Source organism: Parus major, chromosome 1A, assembly GCF_001522545.3.
Source record: "Parus major isolate Abel chromosome 1A, Parus_major1.1, whole genome shotgun sequence".
Taxonomy (NCBI): Eukaryota; Metazoa; Chordata; class Aves; order Passeriformes; family Paridae; genus Parus; species Parus major.
In genome coordinates, this window is record NC_031773.1 from 71,285,552 (window position 1) to 71,309,070 (window position 23,519).

The 23,519-nt window shown below is 43.7% G+C and overlaps 2 protein-coding genes and 1 long non-coding RNA gene across 3 annotated transcripts in view; 2 read left to right on the forward strand and 1 right to left on the reverse strand.

The window, feature by feature from the left end:
• Positions 1-178: 178 nt before the first annotated feature.
• LOC117244453 lies at positions 179-5,039 on the reverse strand. The gene is made up of 2 exons (XR_004497593.1): positions 4,671-5,039; positions 179-832 (listed from the first exon to the last, which is right to left on the reverse strand). It is a non-coding gene; the product is annotated as an uncharacterized LOC117244453 (long non-coding RNA).
• Positions 5,040-5,168: 129 nt separating this feature from the next.
• Positions 5,169-10,721, forward strand: MANSC1 (MANSC domain containing 1). The gene is made up of 3 exons (XM_015629445.2): positions 5,169-5,591; positions 6,456-6,596; positions 8,400-10,721. The coding sequence occupies exons 1-3, from the start codon at positions 5,258-5,260 to the stop codon at positions 9,395-9,397; spliced, it is 1,473 nt and encodes a 490-aa protein (XP_015484931.1). The 5' UTR covers positions 5,169-5,257; the 3' UTR covers positions 9,398-10,721.
• A 12,301-nt stretch (positions 10,722-23,022) lies between these two features.
• Positions 23,023-23,519, forward strand: part of LRP5L (LDL receptor related protein 5 like) — a 54,048-nt gene continuing 53,551 nt past the window's right edge. Inside the window, exon 1 of the mRNA XM_015626936.3 lies at positions 23,023-23,430. Within this exon, the coding sequence (XP_015482422.1) occupies positions 23,376-23,430 (55 nt within the window). The 5' untranslated portion in view covers positions 23,023-23,375. The remainder of the gene's footprint in view (positions 23,431-23,519) is intronic.

Below are 23,519 nucleotides of genomic sequence, written 5' to 3' on the forward strand. Positions count from 1 at the left end.
TCATTAGTCATATCATTATAATATTTATAAAAATTAATTACTTCTTAAGCAGACAAGTGGTAGACAAAATATCTTAATCAAAATTACTACACAGTGTAAAACTAAAACCAACTACAGGTAGATTACAACAGAACATTTAACAGTTCACGATATCAAGGTACCTCTATGATAAAAACAGGGCCAGGAGACCTTCTTCTCCTGTTTTAAAGCCTTTATTAGGAATCAGCTTTGGGTGGGGGCCCGACGGGTTGCACGCACACCGCTGATGCTCCCTGAAGCAACTCAAAGGAGGAGGAATACGGCCTTTCCTGCGGGGTGCAGTGGAGGCAAAGCCGGGACCTCCGTCCTCGCGGGTAAACCTGGAGTCCCCTTCAGCTCGAAAGTCCAGGGGTGTCATCCCTAGCGAGTCTCTCCCGGTCATGGCGAGGCAAGCAGAGTTGGTGGGTAGTGTCCCTTGATCCCGACCTTACGGCATCGCCCTCAGTTTCTTTATTTAGTGTTCTGATGCTCCACAGATCGAGTTTTTTGGCTGAAGCAGTGTTTTTCGGTAGCTGATTTGCATAAGCCCCGATCGCCATCTTGGGAAGTCTTTACTCCCGGCCGTCGCTTCGGGAAGTCTCTGGTCGCCATATTGCCGTGCCGGGAAGCCTCCGACTGCGATCGCCGTGCCGGGAGGTCTCGAACCCTGGCCACCGTGCCGGGCTGCCGTGCCGGGCCGCCGTATCGGGCCGCCGTATCAGGCCGCCGTATCGGGCTGCAGTATTGGGCGGTTTCTAACAGGAGCAACAAGGAACTGTTTGGCACGGAACTCGGAACAGGAACGTTTCGGAGCCTGGAACAGAGGCTGCAAAGGAACACTTGCAAAACTTGGCCGACCCTGGTCTCCGGGGTGTCCCCGACCCAGGGCGCGGCCGGACAGAGCCGGAACGGCTCATGAGCCCAGAAGTGGAACGCCTCAGAACAGAGGCTGAGGAGAAACACCCACAGAACATGGACTGCAGGTAGGGCTTATTTATATCACTCTATTATTAAAGGTAGCAAAAGAAAAGGAATCAAATGTAACTTCCCACTGAAGGGTCAATAACATTCACAGATTCCTTCACTCAACCTCCAGGAGAGTAACTGCAAAGCAGTGTCCTTGCTCAGGGGCGAAACTCCACACATTTCCAGGGAAATGTGTAGAAGATTTTGCTTTGTAGAAGTTTGGTGTGGTTTTTATAGTTGTAAATTGAGGTGTCTATCAGTCAGAAATCCAGCTTATCTTTCCAGATCTCACTTGGACAGTGAGACATTTATTGGCATTTGGGAGATGCTAGACCCATGTTAAACCCCATGTGTGGCAGCGGCCTCAGGGGAGACAAAGAGTTACATTGTCCCACCCCAAACCCCTTGTGAAGGGTGGCCCAGGGGTTCTGATTGGGTTTGAGTCCCTGGGGGTTCTCCCTTGCTGTGTTTCTAATGGTTCCTGACCCTGAGCTCTACCCTCAAAGGTGGGGACCCTCAAGAGTTCTGTCCCTCAAAAACCCCTGCTGTGCCTCTGTTCGGGGGCTCTCTGTTCTGGACCTGAGTTTGTTCCCATGCTGAATAAATGGTTTCATGAACGGGAGCCCGTTTCGTTGGTGTTTGATGCTGGTCCCCAGAATCCTGCTGCTTCCCTGGACAAGATCCTGAAGTTGCTAGCCGCAACACCCATGGCCTCAAAATGACCCACTACAAGACGGCTTGTCCTGTTTGAGTTGTCTGACCAGTTGACAACAAATAAGCTCTTGTGTGGGCTGAGATGCCCTGCTACAAAAAAGACTGCCGGGGCTGGACCTGTTTAATCTGGAGAAGAGACAACTGAGAGAGGGTTTCTTTAATATAGATAAGTATCTTAAAGGGGGTGCCAAGAGGAGGAACCAGACTCTTTTCAGTGGTGCCCAGTGACAGGATAAGAAGTAATGGCCATAAACTAAAACACAAGTTTTATTTCAACATGAAGAAGAACTTCCCATTGAGGATGGCAAAGCACTGTAACAGCTGCCTAGGGAGGTTGTGGAGTCTTCCCCTCCGGAGAAATTCCAAACCTACCTGGAATGTGGATTGCTGTGCCACCTACTCAGGATGACCTGCCTTGGCAGTGGGGCAGGACTAGAGGATCTCAAGAGATCCCTTCCAACCCTAACAAATCTGTGATTCTGTGATTTTTTTTTAATTAAAGGTACTAAAAACCTGCCAAACCCCAAAGTGCTGGGCACAGAGCACAGTAGTGTGGGCAACACCCATCACCAGCAGCCCTTATATACACATGTGCCATTTGACAGTCAAATCAGCAAAGACATCGTGCAGTTGTCTATAAATAAGAACAGCACTTGTCCATGCTGGTTTCTGAACAAGCCTGTTCTCTGCTCATGCACAAAGCCCAACCTCATCCAAAGCTCTGCACTGAATTTGGCACCGTTTCTCTTGGCTGCCTTTGCCAATTGCCACTAAGATTTAACCTCACACAAAAATGATGCTCTTATTTTGTGAGAACTGTACCTCAGCACTGTTATTAAGATCCAGGCTATGGGAAGGCAAGCCAAACCTGTGGAGGCAGGTCAGCCTGCCAAGGCTTTCCCTTGGACAAATGTGCCCTGAGGGTGCTGTGTTAAGCTTATCTCAACCCTCTCCTGGAGAGATACCCCTTAGATGGGACCATCCTCTCTTGTCATGGTGAGCTATCCCACCATGCTTGGTGACTATGCTGATCCTTTGTAACCCATTGGTTTTCCCCCCTGTACAACCCTGGCCTTCCCCCATAAAAACCCCAGCTTCTGCCCAGTTCAGCAGGGAGGTGTCAGTCCTGGCTACCCTTTGCAGAGCTGCTGGACAATAAAGGCTGTCTCTGTGGAATCACCACACGATGCTCCTGTCTATCTATCTCTGAGTCAGCCCAGGATAACCTTGAAAGCAGAGCTGGAATCACTGAGCTGAAATTACTTGCAGCCACAGGCTGCCCCTTGCTGAGGTTACCCAGCAGCCAGGGATTGCCAGAGACCTCCAAAGGCTGTCTCTTGCAGAACTACTCTCTCTGGGAAAGTCGTGGCTCCCCAGGTCAGATGAACAGACCTGGCCTGGCCCACCACACAATCCAACAGAACCTGCTGCTAGCTGTTGGCTGTATGCTGAATTATGTACTTTTGTAACCGTTAAGAATAGGTTCCAATAGAGGTTCATCTTATCTGAGTCTGAGCATTTCACCATGTAGGGCACTGGCTCCAAAGCAGAGAGATGCTCTACAGAAAACACCTTTAGTGACCTAGCACCATGGCTAAGACCTAATGGTGTCCCACCTTCTCCTTCTCTCAACCTCCCTTTCTTCCCATTTTAGTGGTAAGGGAACACAGTAGCTGCTGGACAAGGCTAGCTCACTCCGAGCCCAGTGGATGTAGTTTCTGCATAGCTTTTAATGGACCTTGGCTTCCCTACACTTCAGCAGTCTGACCAGTTTGCTTCTGGTCATTTTCCCATGGTTGTCTGTGCCTGTCTGACCACAGCAGTCTCTGTGCATATTCTCACATTCACTGTCCCAACAGTTCAGGTGAAAAACAAGTTTCCCCACCCTCCAGTCCTGACCACTCCAGCCAGACCTTTAGCCCTATTTTTCAGCTTCTTTCTGCTCGGCTTCTTCCACCACCTCTACATTATCAAAGGCAGGTGGCAGCTGCAACTTTGTCTAATACACATATAATATCTCTGCTTACTTTTAGTATTATTTCCCCCTGTTCATTCACTATGTGATGCAGTTAGTAGGCAACACCTTAACGTTCATATTCTCTTAGGACTTTTTCTTTTAACAGTGAAAATAATGTCACCAGTTTACCAAAAGAGAGAACCTGAGCTAGAAAGGAACATTTTCTTAAACAAGTGCAGCTGAAAATTTTAGAAGAAACCATCCCACCAAGACTGTGAGAATCACAAATAAACATTATTAATTGTCCCAAGATGGCTATGTGATGCAAAATGAGATGGTGGGCTCAGTCTTTTCCAACACTCATGTCCAAATAAAAGCCAACACCCAGCAGGATTGACAAAGGGGACTGACTGGGCATGAACAGCAAGACAACATCCCTTGCCTTGGCATCTAACCATTACAATACATAAACTAACCTGCCCTTTGGGATCTCTTCAGGTAATGCACATCTCTCAAAAGAAAATGGATTTTATTTACAGGGATCTAAATAAAAGGTCTCTTTCCTGAAAAAGAAGCAATCTATCTTATAATCCTTTTATTCTTTGCATTCCTTTGGTCTACTTTTACTTCTAAACACTACTCCGCAATAGTAAGGAAAAAAAAATTCAAAAGAGGAAATGAAAAATTGCCAAGCAAAAACATTCCTTAAGCAAGCAGTTGCACTGAGACAGCTGAGGGAAGAATGGCCAAGACACCAATTGGAGTCTCAGTAGATAGGCTTTTCTGCATAGCTCCCTTTCCATAAACATCTTCTGCTTGCCTGTGATTTGAACAGGATTACTCAGGTAGCAAGAAGACTTTAACACACACTTGGAAATATGTGTGTTTAGTCCAGGATATGCATATTAATTGCTTTCATTACAGCCTCCAAATCAGATCTCAGATGGAGGAAAAGTCTGACTGTGGGTAAAACCATATCAGCCTGACCACCAAGAGCTTCACTAGGTAGTTTTACCTTTGTGTCTGATGCTCAGTAAGAGCCCTTGGGGCCGGCGAGAGGTTGGAGAAGTGGGAATACCCTCGCAGCCCCGCTTGGCAGGCAGAAGGAGGAGGGCGGGAGGAAGGCAGAAAAAGGGCAGGCAGGAGGAAGGGAGCAGTAAAGGGGCAGCAAGGGAGAAGGAGGGCAGGCAGGAGAAAAGGCAGGAAGGCGACAGGAGAATGGCGGGCAGTGAGAAGGCAGGAAGAGAGGAGGAGGACAGGCAGAAGGAGGAGGGCAGGTAGGTAGATAGATAGATAGATAGATAGATAGATAGATAGATAGATAGATAGATAGATAGATAGATAGATAGATAGATAAGTTAGCAAGCACGAAGCCTGGAAGAAGAGTGCGAGCAGGAGGAGAGTAAGTAGGCAGGTAAGCAGGAAGCCCAAGAGGAGGAGCAGGGCAACAGGCGTCCCGGGCCCGCCTCCCACGGCCCTTCCTCCCGGACGTGCCGGGCCAGCTGCGGTTCCCCCGAGCCACCGTCCCGCGCCCGGCTAGGCTCCGCCGCTGCCTTCTCGCCCCGGCGCTGCGGGCGGGGCTAGCCCGAAGGCAGCCCAGGAATGCGTGATCGCCCCAGGAGCAGCAGAGACCCCTCGGTGCGGCTCCCCTGGCTGCCGCTGCCGTGCCCCGGCCGTGCCGGAGGCGCCCGGTGGGGACCGCTCCGGGTCACCATGTCGCGCCGGGGCAGCCGCTGGCCGGTTCGCCTCCTGGTGATCACCACCTGCGTGATGGCCGGGCCGGCGCTGAGCCAGGAGTGCTCCGCGGAGAAGATGGAGAATTCCATCATCGATGTAGACTTGTCCCTTCCCCGCGGCGTCCGGGGCGCGGAGCCACTGCGCGTCCCCAGCGCGGGTGCGTGTGTCCGCGCCTGCTGCTCGGGGCACCGGCTCGCAGGTAACCTCGGCCTCCTTCTCCGCCACTGCCTGGGAGAATAATTCTGGAGTTTGGGCTCGCGGGGTGGTCAGCTGCTGGTGTTCTCCGTATTCAGGACGGAATTTACCCTCTCATTCAGGCCACGCTTAGTTCCACCTTGAACTAAGCACCTTAAGGCTGCTACCTCCTTTTGCCAGTAGACATTAGATCTTAACACAAGACCCCATAGGGTTCAGGAAAATAGCTGCATCACAGAAACAGCGTTAGTTTTAGGTATTAAAACCTTCCAAATCCCAAACCCCGAAGGTGCGTAAGCTGTATTTACTAGATGCACTAAAAGTAGCTGACAATTTGCACTGTATTTAATTTTAGCCAAGAATGAGAATGCTCACGCTCCTCTGAGACAGCAGGTTTGAATCAAGCTCTTGGAGCAGGAGGAGGTAGAGCAGCAAGTAGAAATGTCAGTGGTGAAGCTGAGCCCCCAAAGCAGCAACTAGCCAAGCAATTCTTGAGATGTAATAAGGAAAAATGTCTAAATAATTTTCTTCCCTGTGAGTATATCAAGGAGGTTTTCAGATTTATCAGGATTTGTAAGTGAGAAATTGTTGTAATAAAAGAATGCCAGTGTGGTATGGGTGAGGGGAGGATGAGAGATTAGAATCATAATTTCCCGAGCTTTATTTGTACAGGAAAAGGAAGGTGTGACCTTTCATATTTTGGCCCTGGGCCATTCTTCTGCAGTCCTTGGCTGTTTATCCTGTAGGAATGTTATGTGTTAGTAGTTTTCCTCTTACTCATATGAGCAAAAGTTAACGAACTAGATCTCATTACCATACTGCTGTAAAAGTTCTTATTGCTGAAACAGGCATTTACTTTGTTTTGCAGGAGACAAGGAGTGTAATTTGATTATTTTTTATGCTGCAAGAACAAGTACACATCCAAACTGCTACTTGTTTTACTGTCCTAGCATGGAGGCTTGTCCAATGAAACCTGCAACAGGTCTTGTGAGCTACAAGATAACTACAGGTAAATCATAGTGAGAGCCATCACTCCCTACACTAGATAACTTTTCCACCTATGAACTTTCCGTACTGATCAGGAACTGTTTGGGGGTCATATTTTTAGCAAAGTGTTCTAAGCCAAGCATTATGGTTTGAAAATATTGCTCTTTTTTGTTGTGGAAGATGGATAGGCAGGTGTGTGGTGAGCTCCTTTGTGGGCCCAGCTTCCTGCTTGGAATAATGTCCCAACCCTTATAATATTCCTTCACATTAGATTCAGAAATCCTCATAATTTGTCCTTGCTTAAAACAAAAAGAAGCTGCTTCCATATAGATATAGCCAAGAAGGAATATTTCATGTACATAATGCTGAAAGGTATCACAAAAACTGATGGAAATACCATGCCCTTATAGCCAGCTGTGTATTTAAAGGACCCATGTTACACTGATGAATAATTGTCAAAAATAATAAATAATCATTATTTCCTGCTTTCAGTTAGAGAACCTGAACTGCAGAAGCAAACTTTCTAAACTCATAGCTTTATGGCTCAGGAATTTCTTGCTCTCTGGCCTATGCTGTGGTATTTTTAACAGCAAGGCCTACTTGTTGATTGACATTGACTTGCACTAGACCTGTTTGAACAGCTCAGATAAGAAACTGATAATTAGACTGTCCTGCCAAGGTGGTTTCTGTATGGCTGCTTGAGAGACCAAACTTTTGTTGAAAAAGAGAACCTTTCCAAGAGGAACTATGCAAGGAGCAACAGTATGATATACAGAAAGATTACTCATGTAATGTTACCAAGTATTTCTGTGCAAGCTAAATCACACAGGAATCATACAAAAGCAATATGCAACAAATGAACTGCATTTCTGTAAAATGATTACTATTATTATGCTTTCCTCCAGCTCTTTCTCCCCTAAAAGAACATCGGGGTTTCAATTAAAAAAAACAAGAAATGCAGTCATGCTTGTGCTTTTGTTTAACATGTAATGCAATGCTGAGTGAACAACTTGATTGCATTTAACACTTTCATTTTAGAGATTTGATCTTCCCATTGAAGATCAGATTGAATTGTGGGAAGGTTATGCTAGATTGTCTAGTGTTCGTGGTAAGTTTTCAAAGGTAGCACCTGATCAGTGTCAGTAGCAACAAATGTTTCAAGCTTCGTTCTTTCATATGAGAATCTCTATGTGGTTACACTGAAAACCAAGCTAAAGGAGGAAAGAGACTTCTTTAATTATTTATTTCAATTCCAGTGCAGTTAACAAACCTTTTTGTTTCAATATTAAAAAGAGATGAGTGAGAGCCAGAACTACTTGAGAGCATGTTCCCTTTTAAATGTTCTGTGCAGCAGCTGAATGGCTATCATGAATATATTATATATATTTCTATATTTTTATAAATATAATTATAAAATTATATATATAATAGAGATTGACAATTAGCGCATCTTTTCAAGAGTTCATGCTTAGCCAAATATTTTCTATAATACCTGTAAGTCAGGTAAATACTGTAGAAGAAATACTGTAAAATCAGGTAGTTTTTAGGATTATTATTTGTAATATGCATATTATTTGTATGGTATTTTTGAACAGAACACTGTTATGTGACTAGGCTTGAAGCTGGCAGCTTTTTATGACATAGAATTTAAATGCCACTGTGCATATTTTAAAGAAGGAAGTTTCATTACTCACTATCTCATAGAGCCCCCTTACATAAATGTTCCTAAGAGACACAAATAATTTGTATACAGTATTGTAATAGAGTTTGCCTACATTAGTCAAAATGAGATTTAATAATTAAATACCAGTATTTCTGTTTCCAGACATCCATGCCCCAGAGGATAAATCCATCAAAGCTGAGAACTTTTCTTCAAATGAGTATTCTTCGCCTTCAGATGCTGGAACCTTCATTCCTCATAGTCAGGATATCCATCAGAATCACACTGCCAGCTTGCAGAAATCTATCTTTCATCAGGCATCTGAACTCTTGAACCACATAGGCAAGCATTTGGACAACATGGAACTTGATACAGTTTTTCCTGAATCTCAAACAGAAAAACAGTCTGAGAGCTTAGACTCCATCTCAAGGCAGAAAATAATTACTCTGCCACCAAACACACCTTCTTCTATTCCAGTTGGAAACCTCACTGCTTCATTCCCCACCGCTGCTCAGTCAGGCACTCCTGAAACCACAAGTGCTTCTCTTATTCCACTGCCAACAAGTTCTGCCCAGCTGGAGCCTCACACAGCCTCTCTGCAACCTGGTGCTGCTAAACCAAACACATCCCACTCCACTACAGCTGCCTCTCTGCCTGCTGCAGCCACTGCAGCTAAACCTGGTGTCCCTGCTACCAGCATCACTGTTACTCATGTTCTTCTTTCCAAGCCTGTAAATTCTGCTTCTACTTCTACAACCAAGCAGGTGACCATGAATTCCAGGTCTGCTACTGCCCCATCAGGGCTGAGGACTCCAGCCATGGCTCCTGAGCCAACAGTTGTCTCTTCCAGTGATACCAGCCATATGACCCTCCTCTCTTTTCCAGGTTTCGTTCTGTCCAGTGATTCCCCTGCATCTTCCCAAAATGACCTTCAGGGTTATGGCCCATCTGATTCAGAAAGCTCCCTGTCAGAAGGTGTTCTGAGAGGGAAAGGTGTCTTTCAGCTGGGGGAAAGAAGCAGCCTTCTAGCAGCTTTGTTTTTTGGGGTGATATTCTTGTTGCTAGTTATTGTGCTCACAGGGAAGAAAGTACACGAATCTCTTCAGAAGAGGCATTATACCAGGCTGGATTACTTGCTCAACGGAATGTATGCTGATGTCTGACTGGGAGAGGGAATAAAATTTTGAGGAGCATCTCTCACTTTTGAGAGAACTCTGAAATGGAACAGTAGATACTGAAATCTTGGAAGGGGATGGATTCCTTTTTTGGGGTTCTAATAGGAAAGCAGGAGACAGGAAATGGGTTTGGTGGTGAAAAGGAATGATCTGTCTGTGCTGAGCTATAAGGTCTGTCATTTTTGATTTATTACTAAATCCTGAGAGTAAACACTTAAATCCAAGTTAAGCTAAGAAGGTCTTAGATTTAAGGAGAAAAAGCATTTCATGAGCTTAATCTGTACTGTGACAAGATTAGTGAAATTTAAGTACACCTAATAAATTGAGTACCTGTGCAGCACGTGGATGTTTTCAGTGCTATTTACACCAAATGCCAGACTGTTACAAGATTGCCTGGCAATCCTATTTACCCTATTTGTAGCCTTAAAGGAATACTTTGTAATAAAGCTTTGCATCCAAACGGTTTTAGGTACAAACACGGAAAAAATCTATTACATATGACATAATTTAATTTTCCTTATCTAGTTTATGGCTATGTACATATCTTTAAAGTTCTTCATACATCTGCATACATCACAATTATTCTTAAAACTACATGCTGCAACTGTGAGTGTTCTCAAAGCACACCCTGTTCTCTTCTAGTGTCCCCTTCATGTGACTGGTAAAAAGCATAGCTGCTTAGTAACAGTTATCTTGATATTTGAGGTTTTTTCCAACCTAAACAACTCTATGATTTTATGTTTTCCTGACGCTTCAACAGGGAGAGTAAGTGGAAGCATCTACTGCCACACAACTTCCAGTTCATGTTATTTAAATTTCCCTTCGCGTATAGTCAGTCTAAACTTGGTTTTAGAATGAAAAGCTAGATTTCAAAGTATTCATGTCAGGTGGCATAATCAACAACAAACATCACGGCAGAGAAGGAAGGGTGCCTCATGAATGCAAGGGAACAATTCTATTACAAAATATGAAATTTGACTCACATCCAGGAGATGCTTAGATCTGTCAAGCTTAGTGTGGTGGGAAGCAGGCGTGATGCAAAAAATGGCCTCAAGGCAAGTTTTCTGAAAGCTCTAAATAACTAAATGCAGAAAATTCTCTGAAAATTCCATTATTCAAAGATCAAAGAAAAGTCAGTGTTCCTTGCGTCAAGAGCTTGAATTCTTACTATAGGGAGGCTGCAAATTGCTTTATATATATAAACCCAGCTGGTCTGCTACATTGTTTAAGTCTGACAATGGTTAAAAGAAAAGCAGTCTGGATAACCTCTTAAAAGTGAATAAAATTACAGAAGAAATGTACCTCAAATTTATCAGCTTGTTTGTTGACTGTGTTTTGTTTAACCTCATTTTCTTTTCTCTTTAATAGCTATTTTCAGGGATTTCTGGTCAAGGAGCATAACAAGGAGGAACATTTTTGGGAAGTGAGTTCACAGAATGATAAGTACTAGGCCTAGCTGTAAAAATGCAGATGCAGATCTGAGGTTGACCATAATTTTCTCTCATAAGATCTGCAACCTTCATGAGAAGCTTTCTGTATTCTGGTGCCATCACAGCACCACACATCACAGCAGGAGAGGTGCTGAGAACAACCCCTGAATGCTCACTGTGCATTTCTGCTGCAATAAATAACTTGTTGGAGGGAAAGGTGGTAGGTATTAATTGATATGGTCACAGTAAAGTAGCAAAATATTCAAGAGAAACCAGCAGATGTATCTCAGGGTTGTTCAGAGCATAGGTCATGCATTCAGCTGGAGAGGGGCATTTTACAAGGACATGTAGTGATAGGACAAGGGGGAATAGCTTTAAATTAAAAGAGAGAAGGTTTAGATTAGATATTGAGAAGAAATTCTTCCCTGTGAGGGTGGTGAGGCCCTGGCACAGGTTGCCCAGGGAAGCTGTGGTTTCCCCATCTCTGGAAGTGTCCAAGGCCAGGTTGACCAGGGCTTGGAGCAACCTGGGCTATTAGAATGTGTCTCTGCCCATGGCCAAGGGTTGGAATGAGCTGATCCTTGAAATCCCTTCCAACCCAAACCACTCTCTATTAAGTGTGGCCCATGTTGTTAGAAACAGCCCTCCAGCCCAATCAGCAGTGCATGCCCAGCAGGGTGAACGGCAGAGGTAAAGCTGAGAGGTGCACAAGCACCATGACTGATTTGGTGAGGGTGCTGATCTCAGTGGCTTTTCACAACATTTGAGTAAAGCAAACAACTTTAAAAGTTGTTACATGAAAGGTCTTCTTTTACTCTGGATTAAAGAAAACTGAAGCACTTTTTAAAATTATTTTTCCCATCCATTTGTCATGTTGGATTAAGAACTAACGGGGTATTAATTGGTAGCTGACCAGTTTGGATCTTTCTGGTGGGGTCTTTACAAGCTATGTTTGAACACTAGAGGGCAACAGCAGTTTATTAAATAGAATTGACAAGTTCGAGGATTTTTGATGATTTTAAAAAAAGTTTTAATTAGGGTTTTTTTTTTAACTTCCCAGACCATGGCATTTTATTGCAAAAAGGTTTTATAGGAAAGTTTTTTGTTTATTGGAAGGGTCTGTGTGGAGGATTATATAGACACATTTTTAAAACTTTTTATTGTATCATATGATGTAGAAAACAACAAAACTAAGCGTATTCTCTATTTTAATAGCATTGAATCAGGTTGCATTATTATTGGCATTTCCAGTTAATAGAGAAGGAGAGATTTCCCATCATCATTCTTTTGACTATGATGCTTTATTATATGCATTTTTGGAGCTTATTTATTTGCCTGGATAATGCTTTTGTATTATGAATCAAAAAGGAGCAAGACAAAGTAACTAAAAAAATCCATCCAGTTTGTTATGCTTTCCAGCGTTTAAACTTCTGTGCACTCTTCTGTTTTTCCACTGACATCTTCTGTGGTCTTCACTGTGCAGCACGTATGGAACTGAATCATTATTCACAACACTGTGATGACAAGCCTCACACTGGGGTGGCTCTTTCTGAAGGTAGCCAGTTCTGTTACGGCAGGAGGCCAAAAGCTGATTGACTTCTGTCACCTGGAGAGTTTCATAAATTCTGTAGCTGCTTGTTTTCATGTTGTTGCTTTATGGTGCTGAGCAAACATAAATAGTAAATTTGCACAGTGTAACTATAGACTGTCATGAACTAAACTGTCCTGTGGTGTTATACAGTAAAGCAAATAGCCCAAATTATATAACCACTGCAAACAATCTTTAAAAAATAAATTGTAGATCTCTTTGGGATGGATGAGAAGGGTGCAAAGTCCCTTCCTCAAAGGATGGCAAACTCAGCATTTTGTGTTCTCTGCAAATAGTGCTTCAGTTCATTTTAACTCCTGTAGGAGCAGGAAATGCTTACACTCAGAATTATTTCAAGTAAATTACTAACCAACTAACAAAACCCAACAAACAAGGAAATAAAATCACAAAAAAAAAAAAAATTACATGAGAAGGCAGTTTCGAAATTGGAAATTGTTTTCCTGCCTCCTGCAAAACCATCTTAGTGGGTTTGAATCTGATGACACACTTTGATCCTACTATCCCACATTCCATGCTGATAAAAACATGGAGTTTAAAGTGCCAGTGCTGCAGTCAGCAGTTCCTACACAGTATCCCATCACACAGAGAGCTATACTTTTGCAGACTTTTTTTCTGTCACCCTGCTGAAATGGACCTAGACAGCTGTGCTCTCTCTGTGTATTACTCACCCTCTCATGAAGCTCATGAGCCTACCAGGGATAGATCAATAGCCATGCTCTGGAAGGGTGTATTGTAGGCTCCAGAAATACCGCAGCATAGGGTAAGGGAAAAGAGCCCATGGTGTTTGGCAGCACAATGTTAATATCTCCTAAGTTCTGTTATTCCACTGGTTTGTTCAGTTAATGTAAGCAGTTCAGCCCCTGTTTGCTACACACATATGTTCCCCAGAATGTTCTCTTTTCCCTATTTTCCCGTTGTTTCCTACCCTTTGCCCCACCTATGTATTGCCCTTGTGCCCCCAGATCATTTGTCCCTGATGATCTGCTCTGCCCCATCTTACCCTGTACTTATGCCTGGACCCTCCCTTTTTCCGGGTCTTTTGTCCCTGGACCCCTTTGGTGTGCGGCTTCAATAAACCCCGTTGGATCTCCATAAAGAAGACCCTATCTCCCTCTGCTCATCGACAGCTATCTGTGGCTGGTGTGTGTGCGTGGACAGGGTGGCTGTTTGTGTGTCTGCCTGAACGCCTTCTTGTGGAGATGCTTTTGGGAAGGTAACAGCAATTTACCATCCACCCATGCTTCTACACTCTCATATAGGTAGTATACTTCTCTACATTCCTATTCAATGATAGTTATGGGATAGGTGCATCTCCCTCATCCTTGAAGTCTTGCACATCCTTACAGGAGTGTACATGCTGTTCCCAGATGCTTTCCCAGTGTCTTGATAGGTATGCCCCCTGAAGGGCTAGGATATATTGAACATTTTTCTTCCTCTTCAGAAAGCCCACACTCAATCTCACAATCTAAATTTGCTTTTTTTCTTTTAGGTCTCTATACTTCTTGAGGATGTCAAAGTGCAAAGCATAAAACTGCTGTTCTTTGTCACCTGTGTGTTTGGTATTATAAGCAATGTTTGAAAGTGTTTTTAAGTTTCAGTACAACTATGCTGGATCCTTGTTTGCTGTATATTGGCTCACTTAATTAAAAAAAAAGGCCTGAGGATCATGCATTAACTTCTCTTCTGTTTTTCTCTTGCTCCTCTCCTTCCATCCTATAAAATGTTATTTTCTTACATGGCAAGAGTTTAGATATGCCATGTTCAAGCTGTTTTGATCCCTTTTCTTTTTGGTTCACTTTCTTTTAATAGAAAATTGATGAAGAAAATTGAAAATTCTCTCATACCAATAATATTCAGGAGTAGTAATCAGATAATTTATGCACTCTGTATTTTCTCAAAGAAATTTAACAAGCAGTTAACATCCAGAACAACTGGCTAAGCCATAAGGAATGTTTTGAAACATTTGCTGATTTGAACAGTCACTCTGAAGACTGCAAAGGTGTTTCATCATAATGCTGTAATGGTAAGGATAGTTATATGAGGTAAAATAACTCTTCGTAAGATGCTTCGGTACCAGCTACCTCAGAGCAGCTGAATTCTGGCTGAAAGTTACCAGAAACATCACCAGGGTTTCTCTGTGCTTCCACTTGCACTGAAGAACGGATGTGGTCAGTGGAACTTAGACTTTGACACTGTGGCTTTTGCAACAATTCTCAACAACACCTAGATGGAAAATTTGCACAAAATTTAAATATACATTGTTGTGTTGCGAAGATGGTGGAAGCCCCCTCACTATGACACAGATCTCCTATAGACTTGCCTGCTGTTTAACTAGTTTCTGAGTAAATTTTTCTGTTTGCTTTTGTGAAATAACTTTTTTCCCCCACACTGAAACCCAAGTTCCACCGACACTATTGAAATACTTGTGTGTAAGTATTTGGATATTACAAGCAAGGTTTTTCTGATCCTCCAAGTAAGGATCCGGGTTAGTTTGGGTTCTCTGAGTAAACTGTGAATGAGATGATCCCTTTACTACAGTGGTCATGTATTATGTGTGTTTGTCAGTACGGCTCCAATTGGTGTCAGTGGGAGGTCTTCGAGCACGTAAGTCAAGTCCTCCCGCTTAGAGGCTCGTTAACTGTTCAAAACAATTGCCTTACAGGATGAGAGAACATCTCAGCTCAGAGGTAAAATTTTGAAAGAATCTGTAGAACATTTTCCCAGCTGCTTCTGATTATTTAACTATGATAATGTTGTCCTTCTTCGGTTCCAGGGCATGAAATAAGGAATTCAAATGTTTTTTCACCATGCGATAACTCATGCAGTGCTTCTGGAAATACTCCAGATTCGGCACGCACTGTATGTTGCCTTTGCTCTGGTTTAGAAGAATTTGATTGTGAGATAGAGTTTTAACCCATGAGAACAGCTCACTCCATGTTTCTCACTGCCAAACAAGATACACACGTGGCATTTCCTACGCTGACAAAGCATAAAGCAAAGGTAGACCCCATTCAAGTGAACATTATAAAGAATGGTAGAGTTTGAAAAGTGAAAGCCTGAATGCTGAATTCTATCCACATGCTACATCTAGCAGAGTAGCTACATATGGCAACATTTCCAGAAATATGTCAGACACGCCATCTCAAGGATGAGTTTAAGTGTAATTAAGTGCTGGGATGTTTTTGCAGCTGCCAAAAATGGGTATGTGTCATTCTAATTGGGAACGGCGGGAAAACACCATAGACTCTCAAGGGAGTCAGAACAAGAGGATATCCTAGTTTATTGCTCCAGGCCTGTTTTATAGACAGATACGTGGAAAGTACAGAAAGGAAACTCTTATTGGTTAGTAAACTGCTACATTACCATCATTGGTCAGTGGGGCTCACCACCCCCCTGACTTTCTCCTGCAAGGAAAACAAGGAACACAAAGCAACACCTGCAAGGTTGTTTTGTGTCCCTGAGGATTGTTTTAATTCCTTCTCATGTTTTTCCCAGACTACTTTCTCAGGCAAGCCTGAGGAGCTGTGCGGCCTGTAATCTGTACAGGCACTGTGGTTCAGATTTAGCATCCATAGGTATGCCTGGTGATGGTAATGAAAATTATTTCAGGAGCATTGACAATAGCAAAAACAGCAATCGAAGAAGGGTCTGTGTGCTGCAAGCAGGTACAGTACAGGCCTCTTCCTCTTGTCTGGAGTATCTCCTGACTTTCTAAACCATCAAGCATTTGGAACATAGAATAAGGTTATCCTGGGCAGCAAACAGAGTTAAAGTGGGAAGATACAGCAAGTCACTGTACAAAAGGGATGCATGGAATTTTTGAGAGACTAGCTTTCCAATATAATGTAAATGATTTTTGCTTCTGTTCATGTGATAATGAGACATTAATTAGAGTTTACCAATGCATGGTAAATTGCAGTTTCAGAAAAAACATAGCAATAAAAGAAGTTAAATGTTTAAAACTTCCAAATCTAGCTTTTCAATGCCACCAGTGCCTACTCTGAAGGCAGTAGGGGCTGTGCTGGCTGTGGGGGCTGTGCTGGCTATGGTGGCTGTGAAGGGTGTTAGGGCAATAGGGTCTCTGAAAACTATAGAGTCTATGAGGGGCAGTGGGGGCTATGGAGTGTTTGAGTGCTACGAGGGCTGTGAGGTCTATGAGGTCTCAGGGGGTTTTGAATGCTGTAAGGGGTATGGGGGCTTGGAGGGCTTTGAGGGCTATGGGGTCCATGATGGTTATAGGGGCTCTGAGGGCAATGAGGGCTATAGATGCTGTGCTATGGAGGCTGTAAAGGCTAGGGTTGTTATGGGGGCTGTGAGGGGTGTGGCATCTGTGAGGGCTAAGTTTTTTCCTTTTCCTTTTTTTTTATTTTTTCTTTGTATGGTTTGGTATTTTGGGGCTTTATCTTCCTCTGCTTGGTATTCCCTCTTCTCTGCTCAGGCCTCTCTTCTCTTATTTTTTCTTTGCTTTTCATTTTCCTGCAGGGAGCCTGTGTACCTTTCCACCCAACAATGGGCTTATGCAGCTAAAGCCAGCATCAGTTGGCATCAGCTCTTGGTTTAGCCAAAGTTGGCTCATTTTACCCTCTTTTTGTAGGAAGGCTTTTTAGTTCTCCAATGTAATGCCAAGGAGTCTGCTGTAGCCTCTGGGGTGCACGGGGCAAAAGCAACAGGTGCCTAAACCAGAAATGTCAGAGTCAGAAGTTCAACAAGGCCAAGTGTCTGCAAACAGTTTTGTCTCCTATCTTTAAGTGGTTTGGGTCTGTGGTTCCCACTGTTTTGGGTTTTTTACTATGACTGAAACACCTTTTCCTGTACTGAATGATTTACTATTACAGTATAGCCTAGGCCACACATATCCTAGCTGTTTTCTCCTGTTGAAGTTCCAGGATTTTTAAACCACAAATGAAGATAGGACTCTAAATCATAGTTCCTTTCAACACTTTGACCTTTTGTCATCTTGAACGAAAAAAGTGTTTTGGGAAAATAACACTTTAAATGTATTGTTCAAGAAAAAGATTTCTTAATATGCCAAGGTTAAACAGGGATTTTGCTCTGTGTAAGCCCTTTTCAAATTGATTTAAAATTGATTTCAAATTAGATTTTTCACAATTGCAATAAGAAAAAAAATATAGTAGAAGTTGCATTAACTGCAAAGCTCTGACACTGAAAAAGGCATTGGAAGGAGCTTTATGTGTTAGGGCTATTCAGACAATTCCCTGTCTTTTATGCAAAGATCCATGTGACCAAATACTGTCTTTGTGGGTTTGACTTGGGAGAGGGTAGAAAAAGGAAGGATGAGGAACGGATTGGGTAGCCTCACTCTAATCACTGTTTCTTCTTGAGAGAGGAAAATATAACATAATTATTCCAAAATAGAATATTATCATCTTTCAATAATATCCTTATAGCAGACACTACTTTTTAAATAAATATATTTGGGAACTGGGTCTGACTTTTTCTGAGTTTTCCTTTGTCACTTATCTACACTTAGTTGCCAGCTGTATTGGAAGAGTATTTATTGAAATCTACACTGCAAGGAAATTATTCAAAGAACTAATGAAAATGGAATGGCAGTGAATGACACTTCAGCTCTATATAATTGCCTCTTCCATCTCCTCATCACATGAAGCATGAGTTACAGGCCATAAGCCACAGAAACCTTTATATATGCAGCCAGTGCAAGCTGGTGCAGTGTTGCCAGTGCAAGGACCCACATGCATCCCTGCTGTAACAGGCAATGCCTATTTGATTTAAAGATTTTTTTTTTATTCTAAAAAGGTAGGAATTTTGTTCCTTGAAGTTTACTCATGCAAGAGTGAGATTGATCTCTAGGGCTTTCACAGTAATTATGATACTGAAACAAACTGGATAGCCTTCATGCCATTTTTTCAGACCTTGAAACATTTCCCACAGTGAAATATAAAATGCATCAAATCCAGTATGAGTAATAGTTCTGAATTGTCAGAGGCATCCCTCTTCTCTTTGAGAAACCCTGGCTAATGGTAGTTTAATGAAAATGTTACTAAGAATATGCCTTCATCTTTATTTTTAATAATTAATTTATTCATCAATTAAGAAGATAACAAAGATTTGGGTTTTCCTTGAAATAATAAATTGTTCCAACATCTTGCATTTATGTGGCCTTACCTTACAAATCACATAGAAGGGGAGCACTTCATAAAACAGGACAGACATTAAACCTAGAGATTAACCATTAGAGGGCAATCTTTCCTGCTCTGAGAAACAGCTCATAAAAACACCCCTGAAGAGATACCATGGTTGATGCTCCATACCCATATTCTTGAGGTGCTTAGTGTCTTTGCTGAAGACTAATTTTTATATGAACATAAAAATAAATATATTAATATCAACACAAATAAAATATGAACATGGCTATAAATATGAAATGCAAATAGGAAATATTAATATGACTCTTCCTCACAAAGTCTGAATGAAGAGGGATGGGTCTCTTTTCTTGCCATAAATTACACTCTATGACAGAGTACTTCAGCCCAGAAGTGACTACTGCAGGTGGCAAATGAGCTCTTCTCTACACACACATGGTGTGTCACACTATAAGACACACATGTAAAGATTGAAAACTGTTGTAGGAAAGATTGTTTATTATTGTGACACAGTGACTTACCTTTCTTGACCATAGGCATAAATTCTACTCACTAATCCCTGTGACTAAGAGTGCAAGAAAATGCACAAGGCTTTACCAGTAAATAAGTTTTAAACTTCAAAGGCTGCAGTGGAAAGCAGAATTGTTAAATATTATGCATATTGCAAAACGCTGAAGGGGTTTGAAAGGGGGTTGAAAAGGAAATATTCTTAAATTGTTGTTGCTTAAAAGGCACACACGTTATGGTTAATAGAGCCCAGATGCTGACTGGTTTTGAAAAGCTGAGCAAACTAAAACAAAATAGTGTTTTGGTGTCTGTCAGCCTGAAATGTGAGCTTTTTTAAAAGGATGTTTTCACTGTATCAACATAGCATTAAAGCACTTTACAAATTTTAGAACAGTAACTTTCTCAAAAGACATTCTTATAATACGGCTTTGAAATGTAGCCATGGCTAAATATTCACAAGGAAATTCACAAGACTTGCCCTGTGGTCTGGTGGGCAGTGGCAAATTAAAATCAGAATCCTGCATGGTTCACACTAAAAACATGACCGCTGATGAAGTGTATCCTCAGGCAGTGCTGTTTTCAACTCCGTGGGAGATGGGAGAGGAGAAAAGAGATAGTAGGTAGACAGTCTGACCTTGAATACACCATCAGCAGAAGTCCAAACTCTCCTCCAAAGTCATAAAGAAAATGCCCAAGCCTTCCACGTCATCTTATTTCATATTTCCTTGTGGGGATAATGCTGGATTTCTGTTAGACTAGCTTGCCTATATGGTCTGCTGAACTCAAACACCTTCTCCTCTGTGAAGTTTTTGTTGTATGGATTTTTTTTAGCCACAAAGAAATGCAGTTGTCATCCTGGGCACCAGGCAGCCACTTGTGGTAGAGAGATGGGAAATAAAGGATACATATTGGGGGGGGGTTGGGGTAGGGGGAGGAAGGGTGGGGAGATTTGAGGGGAATAATAAAGTAGTACTGAAACACAAGAGAAAAGGCAACTCCATATGTGATAAAAAAGGGAATTTGATGGGCTATTTGATGGGAAAATTGCCCCAGAATTAGTGGAAATGCTAATTATTGCTGTGATTTGACTGTAGTGGTAGTAATGGCAAAAACAGGTCAGGTTTGATGCCTGAGAAAATTGCTGGACTAGAGAGGTGACTCACTGTTCAAGGAAATCTGCTTGTAAGGTACCTGTATCCTGGGAAAAAGGTGCAGTTCATATGGTATGGGAAGAAAAGTGAGGGGAAAAGTATCAATGCTTGTGATTGAACTTCAAGAAGGAAAACATGACCACTGAGGATGGTGATTCTGCTCTCATGAGACCTCACCTGGAGTCCTTCATCCTGCTTTGGGGCTCCCCACATAGGAGGGATGCAGACCTGCTGGATCCGAAACACAGGGCTGGAGCAGCTCTGCCTCAAAGACAGGCTGAGAGAGTTGGGGTTGTTCAACCTGGAGGAGGCTTCAAGCCTTCTAGTGCTTGAAGGGGGCTTTCAGATGGAGAGGGGCTTTTCACAAGGGCATTAGTGATAGAACAAGGGAGAAGGGCTTCCAGCTGAAAGATGGCAAATATTAGGAAGAAATTTTTTATTATTCTATGATCTGGTCCTCTATCCATTGAAGAAGGAATGCCATGGTGAACCTATTTGCATGCTTGGAATAAGAGAAACTGTGTCAGGCATTTCTATCACATTTATTAGAACTGACCTTGTTTTGAAGAAGAGTTGGATGAAAATTTTTTCTTTATTAACTAACTGCGTGACCTAAGCAATGTGACAAGATGATGATGATGATGACGACACAAGTCAGGGTGTCCTATTTTATTCTGTGAAATCATTGTAACAGGCATCATTGGAGGCAACATCACATCCCATTTCCCAAGCTCCTGTGCTGCAGACTTTCCTGCTGGGGGTAGGAGGACTTGAGCTTGAATTTCAGTATGAAGGCATGGCCCTTTTGAAATCAGTGAGAACTTTACCATTGCCTTCAGAGGGACCAGCATTTCGGCACACTATGCCCATTAATTCTTGTTGAAACATTCAGTAAGAAAGCTAATTATGATAGTGGCTTCTGTGATGTGGGCAACCACAAAGTCATTTGTTGAGCATCCATCTTCTTCTAACAGCTTTTGCTCATTAGGAACTTTGGTTCTGGTTCTACAGAAGATCTCATTGACTCCATTCAAATTCGGGGCACAGTTCAAAAGCAGAGTGACTTTGGCAGTCACTGCTGATTTCATGAGCTCCAGCTGCTGTCCCTTGCTGTCCTAGGAGCTGACACAATTGCTTGTGATGCTGGGCCACCAGCTAAACCAGGGAACTTACCAAAGTTTAAAATTAATCCCATGAAAGCTCTTGTGTCATCGAGCCACCATCCAAATTCAGAGGTAAGGGTTAAGCTGTCCAGGTTTCTCAGCCTCAGCCAGATTTGACCTAGCAAATCAAGGTTCCTCTTTCTAAGGTGAATGAAAATAACTGTGACCAACAAGGGGAGCTTCTTACTAAAATAAAAGAGACATTCCCTCTCTACATACTTTGACTTTAAGCTCAAATAAAGGAACATAATAATTTCAGAGGAATCATGCCTGGCGGAGGCTTTTTTGTGTGTGCTAATCTTGCCTATTTTACTTTGTAGAAGCTTCAGCTATAGAGTTAATTCTACATATATTAATTAGAAGTAAAGCTGACAAACATTCAGGAGATAGGTATTTTTAAAATTTTTCCGCAGTAAAAGCTGAGTCTGATAATATCACATGACACCAGGAGCCCTTTAGTCAGCCTACAATGCCCAGGTCTTTAATCTGGCACAGATGTTATGTCCTACTGTAATAACAAGAAAAGCTATGAAAATATACGTTAAACAGATATGAAGGTAAAAGTTAGATGTTTCTGTGAGTTTCTAATAACCCTGAAAATAATGCCAATTTTGGAATGGCAAGTACCTCAAATACTGCTCTGAATTGTTCTGCTTCATATCATTATTCTACCCACCAGCTGTCACATTCTGTGAGGGAGGGAGAACAGTGATGTAGATGTCTAGACTTAATGAAAACGTTTAGATGCATTGAAATCATGAAGTAGATTTTCTCATCTAGAGGAAATGCAAGAAAGCTGCATTTTACATTGTTTATTAGGAATGAACAAAGAAGTTAAGGAGGGGAGGTTTTTTTCAGTTGAGGGTGTATTACAAAATCTTAACTTTTTAGCCTCTTCAGAAAGAAAAGGGTAGGTTTAGCACACTGGCCATGCATATTATTGGTAACACTGTTCTAACCAGCACAAACCCAGCCCACCACATTTAGTTTAGCAAGGGGGACAATAACGCAGAGCGTCCCCAAAAGCGCTGGGAAATAAATCACGCATCATTACATCAGCCGGGCAGCAACTCCTGCTGATAAGGAACGCCTGCTCCCTCTGCTCTGGGAAAGGCCGGGATTTATTGCTCTTCAGTCTGCACACCGGGGGAAGGGACCATAACTTCATTTTGCCACCCTGCCTGCTGCCGCCCGCCCCCCGGGCAATACTCCGGCGTTACAGCCCGTTCCAGGAGCAGAAGCGGGATCGGGATCGGAGCCTTTGTGCTGCGGCTCGGACGCCGCCGCAGCTCTGTGGCAGAAAGTAGTCCCGTCCTCACGGGCCAGGGCTGAACCGCATCGCAGGCGGCGGAGGGGGCGAAGGAAGGCAAAGTAGTCCCGCTGGAATGCGGACGCCCCCCACGTCGCCCCTTCCCTGTGCTCAGGGGGTGCTGTAACCCCGCTCACCTCCCTCCCTTAGGGACCTCCCCCGAGCCGCGCTCCCCGCCGGCTGCGTGGCTGCCAGGGGTGTGCGCGATCCCGCCCGGGAGAGGGGAAGCAGAGCGCCCCCACCCCTCCGCTCCGGCCCTCCCCAGCGGGAGCGGTGCCGGGGGCGGGCGCTGCGCCGGGAGCCGGCCGGGCACGGCGCGGGAGGAGGAGGAGAAGGAAGAGGAGGAGGACCGTATCCCTGCGCCTGTGCGCGGCTGGCGGAGGGGTGGATGGGGGAAGGACCGCGGCGGTCGCGGTGAGGCGGAGGCAGCAACAGCAGCAGCAGCAGCCGGCATGGAGGGCAGCGCCCGCTCCCGCGGCGGCACGCTGGGGCCAGTGGCCTGCTAGGGACCGGCGAGGGGGGATCTCCGCGGCAGCCCTTCCCCGCCTCCCAGCCCCCAGCCCCCTCCCTTTCCCCGCCGCTTCCCCCGCCCGCCTGGAAGCATGAACTGGCAGCGGAGGTACTGCTCCCCGCCGCCGCCTCCCCGCCGGTGAGAGCGAGGAGGGAGGGAAGATGGGGGCCGTCCTGCGTAGCCTACTCGTCTGCAGTTTTTGTTCCCTGATGCGAGGTGAGCGGGGCGGGCGGCGGCGGGAGGGGCAGGGGGAAAGTTGCCGGGTTGGTGGCGAGGGGCCATGTTTGGGCGTGCGGGAGGGGAGC

What these genes read in the sequence shown, in the direction of transcription:
- MANSC1 (XM_015629445.2), top strand. Translation starts at nt 5,258, where the DNA reads ATGCGTGATCGCCCCAGGAGCAGCAGAGACCCCTCGGTGCGGCTCCCC. An exon ending in CTCGGGGCACCGGCTCGCAG is followed by an intron (nt 5,592 to 6,455) that starts GTAACCTCGGCC and finishes TTTGTTTTGCAG; the next exon opens with GAGACAAGGAGTGTAATTTG. An exon ending in GAGCTACAAGATAACTACAG is followed by an intron (nt 6,597 to 8,399) that starts GTAAATCATAGT and finishes TTCTGTTTCCAG; the next exon opens with ACATCCATGCCCCAGAGGAT.